The 12,992-nt window shown below is 38.3% G+C and overlaps 2 protein-coding genes and 1 long non-coding RNA gene across 3 annotated transcripts in view; all 3 read right to left on the bottom strand.

Annotated features, from left to right (window-relative positions):
• Positions 1-1,563: 1,563 nt before the first annotated feature.
• Positions 1,564-4,914, bottom strand: LOC103971850 (succinate dehydrogenase [ubiquinone] iron-sulfur subunit 1, mitochondrial). The gene is made up of 2 exons (XM_009385983.3): positions 4,139-4,914; positions 1,564-1,994 (listed from the first exon to the last, which is right to left on the bottom strand). The coding sequence occupies exons 1-2, from the start codon at positions 4,837-4,839 to the stop codon at positions 1,826-1,828; spliced, it is 870 nt and encodes a 289-aa protein (XP_009384258.2). The 5' UTR covers positions 4,840-4,914; the 3' UTR covers positions 1,564-1,825.
• A 952-nt stretch (positions 4,915-5,866) lies between these two features.
• LOC135626606 (uncharacterized) lies at positions 5,867-10,964 on the bottom strand. Its single transcript, XR_010492373.1, has 3 exons — positions 10,626-10,964; positions 6,334-6,603; positions 5,867-6,187 (listed from the first exon to the last, which is right to left on the bottom strand). It is a non-coding gene; the product is annotated as an uncharacterized LOC135626606 (long non-coding RNA).
• Positions 10,965-11,215: 251 nt separating this feature from the next.
• Positions 11,216-12,992, bottom strand: part of LOC103972572 (putative F-box protein At2g33200) — a 5,413-nt gene continuing 3,636 nt past the window's right edge. Inside the window, exon 2 of the mRNA XM_065133708.1 lies at positions 11,216-11,413. Within this exon, the coding sequence (XP_064989780.1) occupies positions 11,216-11,413 (198 nt within the window). The remainder of the gene's footprint in view (positions 11,414-12,992) is intronic.

The following is a 12,992-nucleotide window of genomic DNA, read 5'->3' as shown; positions in this document are numbered from 1 at the left end:
GACCCATTAGCCAAATCCCAACCTTGACCCAAATCTGGGGTTGTCGAAGCTCTTATCGCTCCCCTTGATCTTGAGCGACATATACATCAGTGTCGACGCATATGCAGGCAATAGTAGGAGGAGCGGTAGGAGCTCTAGCTTTGGGTCAAGGCTAGGATCCGCCCCTCACTATCAAGCGGCATCTGCATCAATGTTGATGTAGATGTGGACGACAGGAGCTCCGGTGACCCCAATTTCAGGTCGAGGCTGGGATCCACCCAACGGGTCAACTACGAGACGTCCACCATCTTCACCATAGATGCTATGTCAACCACCACCATTTGCATCGATGTCAATGCACTTGCCTATCAACTATGTTAGCGTTGATATAGATACAAAGCAGCATGGGGCGAGGCCGGGGAGGGGTGTCGTGTAGGAGGTAGACAACCCCTCGGGTTGAGGCTGGAATCCATCCAATAGGTCAACGGCGAGGCGGTCACCATCTTCGTTGTAGACGTCACGACGGCCATCACCATCTACGTCGACGCTGACATAGTTGTCGCTTGACAACTGCGTCAGCGTTATCACAGATATAGAACGAGGCGAGCGACGATGAGGTTGGCGATGTGCTCCTCATGGAGATGAGTGGCGTTGCGGTGAGAGCAGACTTTATCATCGTCGAAGGCAGCCAGGTAACTACGTCGACATCGATGGCAGCGATGTCGCTGTCCACCACCACCGACATCGTATGTTACTGAACATTAAAATTATCTTTTTATCATTTGTTTTCATATTTTCGTCAATAAAATTGACAGAATAAATGGATCTAGATATTTTACTATCGTAACTATAAAGATATCAATGTAACTTTTAAAATATAAAAATCAAAATACTAAATGTCGCTAACTACAAGAGATAATATATAATTAGCCCTATGTGTCAACAATCTCAACTCCTCAATTTTTTTTTTCTCATTATATATCATTTAGAAGATGGATCAAAATTCCATCCAAGCCATCCCTATAAGCATGTTTAATAGATGTTTACAACAAGACTTATTACCCATGATCTGCTGACTCTGCACAAAATATTCGAGACGATATACTCACAAGTTGAATAAATATTTGATTGTAGATGAGACGATACACAATACATCTGATGCAAGTAATCTGTGATACATACGATGCACATAGGAGTTCCTTCTTTATTAGGACGAAAACATAAACACACAGTTGAATTTATCACGGCACATCCATGTAGCGCCAATTTGCTTAGTTATAGTCCCCGTTCTAATCTCGAAGTTGTACCCATCGTATCAGTCATATAAGTTCTCTCATTAATCTGCCAAAATGGTTGGTCACCTGAAGATTCTTGCCCTGCTCAAAATCTCAAGAATAGTGCTATTTAGCTTCAACATAGTTTATTTTGACAAGTACATGTTCTACACATTCAAAAGCATCAAACTCATTTACCAATATAATTCATATTAAAAAACAGTCCATAAGGCAATTTGAGAGCCTATAATTCCATATAATGGGTTGTAGAACATTCAATAAGATATTCAACAGGTTCAGTAACACCAAATTCAATCACCAACGTAATTCATATCAAACAACAGTCCATCAGACATTTTAAGCAACTAGTCACATCAACCTCGAACATAGAAATTGCTGCTACAATGATATCTTCCCAAAATCAACAAGTTTCAGCTCATTATTCTTCAGCACAATTGGATACTAGGAGTTCCAAGTACATAACTAATCCGTGAATGTTATTGATGCAAAAATAAATAACTAAATGCCAGATGCTGCCCCTTCAAAGTAACAAATGAAATCTCAGGAACAATTTACTGAAGCTGAAGCTTTTTGATCGATTCAATTTGCTTCGCAGGGTTCAGTCCCTTGGGGCAGGCATGAGCACAGTTCATGATAGTGTGGCAACGGTACAGTTTGAACTCATCATTTACAGCGTCCAGGCGCTCCTTTGTGTACTGATCCCGGCTGTCCTGTATCCACCTACACAACATAGCAAACCTTAGCCATGAAGAGCTTATCCAAGCAAAATTAAAGCTACCAAAAACTAATCTGAGTGCTCCCAGGATACAAAAAACAGAAAGAAAGACAACAATAAGATAAAGGGTTGTACCGGTTGCTAATATTCATCAAAAAAGTAGTGCAATAATTCATGCCTCTAACTCATTTTTTTCCTAGTCCATTTATTGAGTAAGACACATCATAATAGCACAAAACCAAACAATCTTCAGGGGATGAATCCTGAAACATATGACATATTCTAGGGATAACATGCTAATATATGTGGGTAAATGATAAGAAGTAATAGGAAATAAACTGCCAGGTCTGCATTGCTATGATTGGATTAACAACAAACTTGAGTCGCATATGACACGCCGTCCATACAATAAAAGGTCTACAGAATATTATTCCCGGATACTTTAGTGCAAATAATCCAAATCAAGATCTTGCTAATAGGAAGATTCTCTCTCAAAGAAAATTTGGAGGCAAAAGAAATTTGCCAGAAATAAAAGATGGGATGATTGATTCCATTATTCTTTCAAGTTATAAATTTGTCTGGTTACTCTTTTTATTGTATATGAGATTTATATAAAAGGAGTACTGGAAAACAATTACGACTCAATGAACTTTCAATACTATGTGCGAGTGGTGTAAGATTATCTTCTTCTCCTAAAGGCGGTCTGGATTTTGAGTGACTCCAAGATAAGCACCCATTTCCTATCTTTTACACCTTTATATAAACCCTATATTATATCCTGCTTTTCAAAGTCATTACGATATTTAACTTGTCTTTCTACTTATATTTACCAGTGTACAAGTAACACATCAACAATCCACTCATCGCCCTTGATGTTCAATATCTTCTTTTACCTTCCCAAACTGCTAAACATTTGGTATCATTGGAGAGCAATGTTTCCTACTACATTGAAGACAAGTGAAGCAACTTCTAGAACCAACCAAAATTACAATGGGAGGATTTACTTCAACCAAAACTTCTTTTTATGATTGACTTCTTTTTCCTACGAATCAGACATGTTTACATCGAGTATTATTCTTTATTTGTTAATTTTCATTCCATGTCTAATTCCTTTGAGCCCTAGTATCCTTTGTTAGCTCATAAAGAAATCCTCAAATATCATCTCTCGTTATCTCTCAGAAGATCCTAAAAAAGACAGCTAAAATTAGATAATTTCATGAAACTCAAAAATATGAATATAGTAGGCTTGTCTAATCTTCTTAAACCTTGACTGGAATGCAAATTCCTACCAATATAAACCACCAGGTTCACCGTCATTCTTGTTTCATATGAAGCAATAAATCACAAAAAACAATACTCATATAGATACAAACAAACACGTGGAAACAACTTCTCGATTTATGTGAATAAAACGTGAGGAAAGAGAAACAAACTTCCAAACTTTAGAATTTCTAATACTGAAGGCAGCATATGAGCAAAAATGAAGCCCCTAGCCATACAACTAGCAATAAACTGAAGAATTAAAACAAAACATGACACCAATGAAAATGTATTGTGATAAAGCATTATAAAGATTATCCAAAACAATCTGGAAGATACCACACTGTAACAGAGAGAACCTATTCAAAACCCTAGACCAAGTGCACCGACATACAGAAGTTGTAAACCTATTCAAAACCCTACACCAAATGCACAGACATACAGAAGTTGTAAACCTATTTGAAACCCTACACCAAGTGCACATTGAATCCAAGCAGGAGGCATGATTAGCTGAAAAAAAAATGTAATGGTCATTTCGATATCAAATTTTTGGCCTTTTTTTTCTGTTCATCTACATATGATATCATCTAGTAAACGGATCTCTAGAGATCAACTCTTAAGTTGGAAAAATCATAAACTCCAATCTTCTCTTTCCTCCTCAAGGACACAAAAAAGAAAAAACAAATTCACAATGATCATCAACCTTCCAACCCCATGATGGTCGGCCGAACATTACTCCTCAACATAATGATAACATGATACCAAACAACAAAAGTTCATCCATTTCACAATTAAACCAGTCACAGACCAATCAGCAAGCAGCAAACTTGAATCAACAAAGCTAACCCAAGCATTGTAAAAAGAATACAAATGAATCAACAAGTTATACCTGTGAGCATGGAGGAGGGCAGCTGGCCCAAGATAGGCCTCAGGATTCCACCAATAACTAGGGCAGGAGGTGCTGCAACAGGCGCAAAGAATACACTCGTACATCCCATCGAGCTTCGCGCGGTCCTTCTTGCTCTGTGGGACCTCCTTCCCGGGGGTGGGCGGCGGGTCCTTCCTCTTGAGCCATGGCTCCACGCTCTTGTACTGGCTGTAGAAGTTGGTCATGTCCACCACTAGGTCCTTGATCACGTACATGTGCGGCAAGGGCGTGATCGTCGTGGCCGCCGAGGAGGCCGGGATCTTGGTTAGACAAGCGAGGCCGTTGTCACCGTCGATGTTCATGGCGCAGGATCCACAGATGCCCTCGCGGCAGGAACGGCGGAAGGTGAGGGAGGGGTCCATCTCGTTCTTGATCTTGATGAGGGCGTCCAGGACCATGGGGCCGCACTCGCCAAGGTCAATCTCGTAGTGCTGGAGTTGCGGCTTCTCCGGATGATCGGGGTTCCATCGGTAGATGGAGAAGGTCTTGGTGCGCTTGGGCTTAGCCGCGGCCGCCGCCGAGTCGGTCTGGGAGGAGTGGGGCTGAGCCTGGAGAAAAAGCGCTGCAGAGGAGGCGGCAGCGGTGGCCGGCGGGCCGTTGGTAGGGAGGAGGCCGCGCGCGACAGCGGATCCTCGGCGGAGGAGAACCCTCGCAGCGGCCATATTTGAGATGCGATCGCCGAGACGGCAAGCGAAATAGGTGACAGAGAAGGAAATAGGAAAAGGGAATTTGGAACTGTTCTGCTCACAACCAGTCCATATAGTGGGACGGCATGTCGGTCACGATAGAATACAAATAATTTTTCTACTATTTACGTTTACCTGTCTCAGTATTCGGGCCCAGTTCTTTTATCCAATAAACTAAAAGGTACAATCGTGAGTATGTTTCGGTCGTGGAAGAAGTTTTTTGAAATAAAAATCTGAAGAGGACGTCTTTGGGAGGAGTGGCGTTCATGGGTTCCACAAACGAATATTGTTATACGTGGCTTCAAACAATTGGTTAACTACGGCCACCCGCTGTTCCACTATGTTGGTTACTCGAGATCCAGCCCAAGTGGAACCCACAATGGTCCACCTCTGCATACACTAGCAAGTGTGGTAGGAAACTAGGTAACTTGAGTAACTAATCAGAAGATCATCCTAAATCATGATCATTCATATGTGACAGTGCTAATCATAAATCAAAATAAATGATTTTATAAAAAAAATATTGTATTTTACTTGGTCAAAGTTTCTAATATGGGTTTGTGGGCTTGCTGTGCGCACGTGGCGGTTGAGTGGGCCTGCCACATGTTCGCTGTTAGAACCAGTTAGGGTTGGCCCAATGTAGTAGAGATCACATTTCATCATCTCAGTAGGATAAAAGCATGCGAAGATTCCACAGTAGATAATTTCTTGGGGGATCAATGATGACTCATTAGATGACAAGATCACGAGGTCCAAAAGGCCTCAGATATCTTATCATACGTCGAGGGAACAAATGAAGTTTCATCATCTCACTTATGAATGAATCTTTATATTTTTAAGTGATGAAAATGGCAATCCCTTTGAGGCAGTGCAAACTTCTTTTTACATAAGAAACATTATACATCTTCGAGCTGTGTAAGGAGATGTTGGATTGTTAGATATGGAACAGCCAAAACCAATATTGATATAAACATATCAGATAAAGCAGGCTCCGAACAAAACATACACATCATCTGATCAGGATTCATATTACACAAGACTTGAAACTGAATAAGAATAATTCTTTAGGAGAAGCTCAAGGCCATAACCCATCCCACCAGACATACCTTAGAGAGCGAAGCCTTCCACCTCGGTGTAGGCAAACCGATCAGAGACGAGAATGATCGAAAGCAAAAGATTCTATGACTCACTTGTACATATAGATATCATTGGCTTCTTCCGGAGGAGGAAGAAGAAGCTGCATGAAAGAGAGAGAGAGAGAGAGAGAGAGAGAGAGGTTACTGACGGCATGTTCTTTTGCGTCTCCAAGAGAATGCTTAAACCCCTAAATTACATGAGAAATAAAGAAACTAAATGAGCATCTTACAATATTTGTAGTAAAGTAAATGAGGTAATAAATTGTACAATGAAAAAAGTGGATGCTATTACAAAACCTCTAAACTAAATAATTGAATGACAAATTTGACTCACCTATCAGTCATTAAGCAGAGGACTGGGAGTGATCCAAATAGGAGGTGGCATGTTTAGACGAGCATCGGAGTGCAAAATATATGAGAAGGTATTGTTCTCCAAATCATAGACGATTACATCCCGGCATTTCTCTCTATGGTGATCATTCCACCACCAGAAGTCATTAGTGAAATAGATGTGGTTTGGTTTCAACTCAGGTAAGTCTTTACAAGAGAGACAAAGAGATTGGTTGTTGCATAAAAAGATAGCGTATTCTCCCAAATTCTTCACCTGTTTTATCAAAATAATCAAGTTTGATATCAGAAAGGTTCAAAGTCTAGCATGATAAACATTTTAATTAAATGACCAACCATTCCAAAAGTTTCATGAAACTAAATCCAAAGTTCATGCTGCAAGGCGGATAGATTCAATGATTCTAAAAATTTTATATATATATATATATATATATATATATATATATATATATATATGAACCAAGTTTACTAGGAAAGGAATTTCTGAAAATTCAGATTTACTTCCTTTATTTTAATGTGAGAAATACTAAGGTGCTTTTGAGTTTCTTTCTAGAGTATTTAGAGAACAAAATGTGATGAATACTTGGGTACTCTTGGGTTTCTCTCTAGAGTGTAAGAAAAAACAAATACATTTTTTTATCTGAGATATGTATAATAGTTTTTATATTTGAGATAAATCAACTGTATTGCAATTGATCTCACGTATTGAATAATTAAGTTTTATAAGGTGAGATGTATCTAATCACATTAATCTTATATCGATTTTTTGGTATATTTATTATTATTCAATATGTATCTACATGTTTTCCTTTTGTTTTGCTTTATTATTTTTTAATTCCTAATAAGTGGTATGAGATTTAATAAAGATAATAAGTTTATTCTTTATTGGAGTCACAAAAGAAGACAAAGATAATAAGTTTATTTATTTCTAGACAAAAAATATTTTGAAATGGTTGGAATTGTTAAGTATCAAGGATTACTAAAGTAAGCGTCGAAAATAAGGAATTATAATATGAGAAGGATTCAAGGAAGAAAACCTAAAAGTTATGGTTTGATTCTTATATAAAAATTTAATGTATCTTTTATGTTTTATATATATATATATATATATATATATATATATATATATATAATCAAGATAAAGAGATATGTATATAAGACATTGACCTGTACGGAGGTGCCATTGTGGATGTCCAATCTATAAACTATCATAAGTGGAGTTTCAATATCATCATTATGCTCCACCATTGGGATTATCTTCCCCCAAACATGGAGGAGATCACATGAGGGAGTATGAACCAGTGACCAAAATGAAATGTGGAAGGGGTAAATATCAACCAACTCTGGCTGAGGCACCACCGTCTTCCACTCTTGATTGAGGTCATCCCAAATGTCTACCCTTCCATCAAATGTCGCATAGAGTTGGTCCCTATAGAAGATAGTATCATCATAGAGACCAGGCAATGACATCGTCGTCCACTTGTTGTCACTAGATCTAGCAAAGGAGATGCCCCCATAGGGGCAGTGGATGAGTGTAACGATGTAGTCTCCTTGTGAGGGGTCTGATGATAGCATGGCCTTGAAGTTGACCTTAGGAATCTCTTCGACCGGATGTTGGTTATGGAGGATGTTATTGATGGCGCCTCGTATGTGCCCCCATGGGTCACGAAAGGGTACGATGTGATCGAGTGTGAGGATGAAGGGGATGTTGATCTGTGCACCATTGATGGGGTTCAATAGTCGTATCTTGAACCACTCATCGATGGTGATCAGCCACCCATGGGAGGAACCCACAAAGAGGCAATAACGAATCGGAGGTTCTGGGAGGGGGATGGTATACACCTTCTGTTCTGAGAGGCTGAAGAAGTGTGCAGCGAAGGGGTCATCGGTGGCACTACCTATATCGTCGCCGCTACCACTAAATGCGAGCCAAGGGCTTTGGTGACGAAGCTTGGAGCAATATCGACGAAGATCACGGATGGTGCGTAACCATGCACCACATACAACGGTGCAACAGAGGAGATCGTGTAGGGAGAGCTCAGAGAAGGTGAGGTTTAGGACATCTTGGTGAAGATTGGACCAGTCGGCCATAATATGGTGAAGACAAAGATTCACTGCTCTCCCTTTCTCTATATTTATAATTTTCTCATTTCCAAGTCAACTCCAACACAAAATCAATAGCCATGTAGAGGTTGACTTATATAGTGAGTTACTCTCATTTAGATAATATGCTAATATAGTATATCTATTAGGTCTTATAGAGGTTGCCTTATATAGTGAGTTACTCTCATTTAGATAATATGCTAATATAGTATATCTATTAGGTTGTTTAAAAATTTAACGTGGCATATTCAGGATGCATTGGTTAGAATCCATACGTCATGTTATAATTGACTAAATATAATGGTTATATCATGGGGGTATAAGCTTATCTATCATAGAGCACAGTATAGATTTTGGGATCTATTACCTATATTCTAAGGTTATTAAGTGGTATTATTTCTTGTCCTTTGCTAATATAGCAAGTAGAAGAGGATATTTTAGTCGTGTAAGTCATATCAGATATTTTTACATCCTGTCAAGGTACCAAGAATGCTTTATTTGCATTTGCATTAGAAGATTTAGGTTTTTTTTTATCGAAGGCAAATATATTTAGGTTTTTTTTTATCCAAGGCAAATACATCTCACATAAAGGGATGCTTTTATCATATTAGGAGTTATAATGTCTTTTTTCTCCTAAGTGGATGTATCTTGCACAAAAGATGATACTTTAATCATAAGATTCTTATAAAAAACAAATTGTCCTGAGTAAACGCATCATGCTCAAAGGGATACTTTGATACATCGGATGTACAAAGGACGCTATGATTGCTTAAGATGTTCTAGATACTTCTTTAATCGAGACACACTGCAAAAAGGATGTTTTGTTCTTCATAAACACCACCTTAGTTACCTTTTTATCTAAGACAAAATTATTATGCCCAAAGGAGATATTTTAATTACATTAGATAATTTAAATATTTTTTTGATATGCAAAGGTCACACTTTGGTCACATCAAGCTTTTTTTTTTATCTTACCTAAAAGTATCAAATGCAAAAGTGATGCTTTTAAGCTAACCAACCACATTGAGCACTTTGAAAGTTTTTTTATTATTTTTATTTACAGCAAACACATCACTCACAAATGGCAAACTATGGCTACGTGGAATACCTTAGATTTTTTTTTTGTCCGTATCACATGCAAATGAGATATTTTAAGTACCTTTTTATACCGGACAAATGCATCAAATACAAGTGGATAATTTAATTATATTAGATGTTTTAGATGATTTTTTATTCAAAATGGACGCATGCAAATGAGATGCTTCTATTGAGTTGGACTCTTCATATGTTTTCTTATTCTAGATGAAGAAACACATCACATGCAAAGAGGAAGCTTTAGGCATCATCGGTTGGATCAAGCATTTCATATGGATTTGATATCCTAAAGGAATGTAACACATTCTAATTTGATGTCGTTTCAATTTGATTATAGTTGAAAACCTATTCGGTTCAAGTCAATCGGATCATTTTAAGTTATTGTTCAAGTCAATTAAGAGTTGACACCTCATATTTTTATGATTTAATAAAATTAAAAATCAATTTTAAATTTATATTTTTAAAATTTAAAAATAGTTAAAAATTATTAAATTTAAATAACACTTGATATTAATATTGATGAGATTAATGTGACTTCTACCGTATGGCATATGTTGGTGAGTTATCAATGTTGGAAATGCACTGCATGTATATAATTTAAAATTAAAACTAGAAAGTAGACAATTACTAAATAAATATAATTAAAAATGTACGCAATTTAAGAAATTTCAATTGGCAAAGTGGTGTGTGTGACGTGGGTGGGGAACCAACAACCATAATAATAATAATAATAATGGTCAATCAAAACCTATTCAAAACCCTACACCAAGTGCACATTCAACCATGATTAGCTGAATATATATATAATGGTCATTTTGAAATCAAAATTTGGGCTTTTTTTTTTTATGTTCGCCTACATATGATATCATCTAGTAAATGGATCTCTAGAGATAAACTCTTAAGTTGGAAAAATTATAAATTCCAATTTTATAGTTTTATAATTATAAAATTATAAAATTACAAAAGTTCATTCATTTCACAATGAAATCAGTCACAGACCAATCAGCAAGCAGCAAACTTGAATCAACAAAGCTATACCAAACAATGTAAAAAGAATTCAAATGAATCGAGAAGTTATACCTATGGGCATGAAAGAGGGCAACTGGCCCAAGATAGGCCTCGGGATTCCACCAACAGCTAGGGCAGGAGGTCCAGCAGCAGGCGCAAAGAAGACACTCGTACATCGGTAGATGGAGAAGGTCTTGGTAAGCTTAGGCTTAGACGCGGCCGCCGCCGAGTCGGTCTGGGACGAGTGGGCAGCAGCAGAGGAGGCGGTGGTGGCCGGCGGCCCGTGGGCAGGGAGGAGGCCGCGCGCGACGGCGTATCCTCGCGGAGGAGAACCCTCGCGGCGGCCATATTAGTGATGGGATCGCCGAAACGGTGAGCGACGCAGATGACAGAGAAGGAAATAATAAAGGGCAATTGGGAAGTGTCATGCTCACCACCGGTCTTTTTAAGTTTTTATAGGTTACTCGTGAATAAAATTTCATATTTTAAAATATATAACATATAAATTTTCTTCATTAAGTTTAAATTAATAAATATTAAATTTTATTTGATTCGTAATAAATTATTAATATAATAATATATATATAATTTAAATTAAAAAAATATATACGGATTTGAAAATGTAGATTGGTTGCCTAATCAAACGTGTGAAGACGAGCCAATTAATTTTCACGACGGAGAGCTCCCACACCTTCCACTTTTCCTGTATTGTCGCCCATGTCAAGATCTACGCTAACCTTGCTTGTCCTGTTTGCTCCACTTCCTAACGTCACGTACCCTTCCTCTCCGTGCTCTGTTGCTAAGAAGACAATGCATTCGTTGTCGAGCAAGGGGTGATGAGAGAAACGGAGAAGTAGAACCTGAATAGAAGAACTACTAATGATGGCAACTGAAACAATAGTAAAAGTGGGGAACAACGGTTGGGGGAGAACAAAGTAATTGTCGCCGTCGCCGCTACTGTTGCTACTAAGGTTGACGAGCTGTTGCTGCTTGTGTTAAGCCCAATTAGAGAAGAGTTGTGCGGTTCAATCCTATATCAAAAGTATCTAATGAGGACAAGGATGAGGAACCTTACGACGATGACGAGGAGACGGAGGATATGGAATGAGAGGACGAGTTCTATAGGCTCCTTGTGGCCCCTCGCGCTTGATCTACTTATCGCACTAATAGAGGAGTCCTTTGTCGGCCAACACCAAGGTCCAAGGCTGATGGCGTCATTGTGAGCGTGATATTGCAGGTGACCCTGCTCTCGAAAGAGCGAAGAAACCAAAGTTACGTGGCGGCTCTTAAGGTGAAAGCACTACCCATAGGATCCTTCGCCCCTCTCTGTACCCTAATTGATCTGGTGACGATGTTAGACATGAACCAAGGCATGACAGGGGAGAAATTTCGGATGTTGAAGCGCGTAATGCGACTGGTGGTTTCCTCTTTAGGCCCGGGGGATTGACTCTCCATTGTGGACTTTTCGACTATCGTAGGTGGTAAGAGGCTTCTGCCTCTATGACGAATGTCGAGGTAAGGCTAGCGTGTTGCTTGTCAGATCGTGAGAAGACTCATTTTTGAAGGAAATTGATTAGGTGACCGGTCCACGTTTTAAATTAGCCTATTATCAATTTTTTAAAAATTAAATTATATATATTATTATATTAATATTTTATTATGAGTCAACACGTCGTATAAGCAGACTCTAATATTTGTTAACTTAGACATGACGAGAGTAATTTATATATTACGTTTTTTAAAATATAATTATTATTTTAGACATGAGTAAAAATATTATCATAGATCGCCATATCTAATCAGACGCCGATCTATTATCATAGATCGCTATATCTAGTCAGTATTCGGGCCCAGCTTTTTAAGGCAAAAATAAAACAGGGACATTTGCGAGGATCTTCTTTCTTGGACCAACCTTTTTTAATAAAAATCGGAAGAAGGCGGCTTTTTGGAGGAGTGGAGTTATTGGGTTCCACAAATGAATATTGTTACACGTGGCATCATGTTATTGGTGTAACAGAATAGGGTTCCACTGCGTAAAGATTTTACGCGCACCCGCTGTTCCACTACAAATTGAGCCCAAGTGGAACCCACAATAGTCCACCACCGCATCCACTAATAAGTGTGGTAGAAAATTAGGTAACTTGAGTAACTGATTAGAAGATCATCTTAAATCATGATCATTCATATGTGACAGTGCTAATCATTAATCATACTAAATGATTTAAAAAAAAATTGTTGTATTTTACTTAGTCAAAGTTTCAAATATGGTTTGTGGACTTGCTGTGCACACGTGGAGGTCGAGTGTGCCTGTCACATGTTCCCTGTTAGAACCAGTTAGGGTTGGCCTAAGATGGTGTGTGGAAGCCAAAGAAAGAAGTTCTTTGTAGGATAAAACCATGCGGAGATTCCACAGTAGATAATTTCTTGGGGGATCAATGA

This window comes from Musa acuminata, chromosome BXJ2-11 (assembly GCF_036884655.1).
Source record: "Musa acuminata AAA Group cultivar baxijiao chromosome BXJ2-11, Cavendish_Baxijiao_AAA, whole genome shotgun sequence".
NCBI lineage: Eukaryota > Viridiplantae > Streptophyta > Magnoliopsida > Zingiberales > Musaceae > Musa > Musa acuminata.
This window is presented reverse-complemented; position numbering and strand designations above follow the sequence as displayed.

Coding starts and splice junctions, on each gene's coding strand:
- LOC103971850 (XM_009385983.3), bottom strand. CDS start 4,839: ATGGCCGCTGCGAGGGTTCTCCTCCGCCGAGGATCCGCTGTCGCGCGC. Junction 1,995..4,138: donor GCCCTCCTCCATGCTCACAG/GTATAACTTGTT, acceptor TATGTTGTGTAG/GTGGATACAGGACAGCCGGG.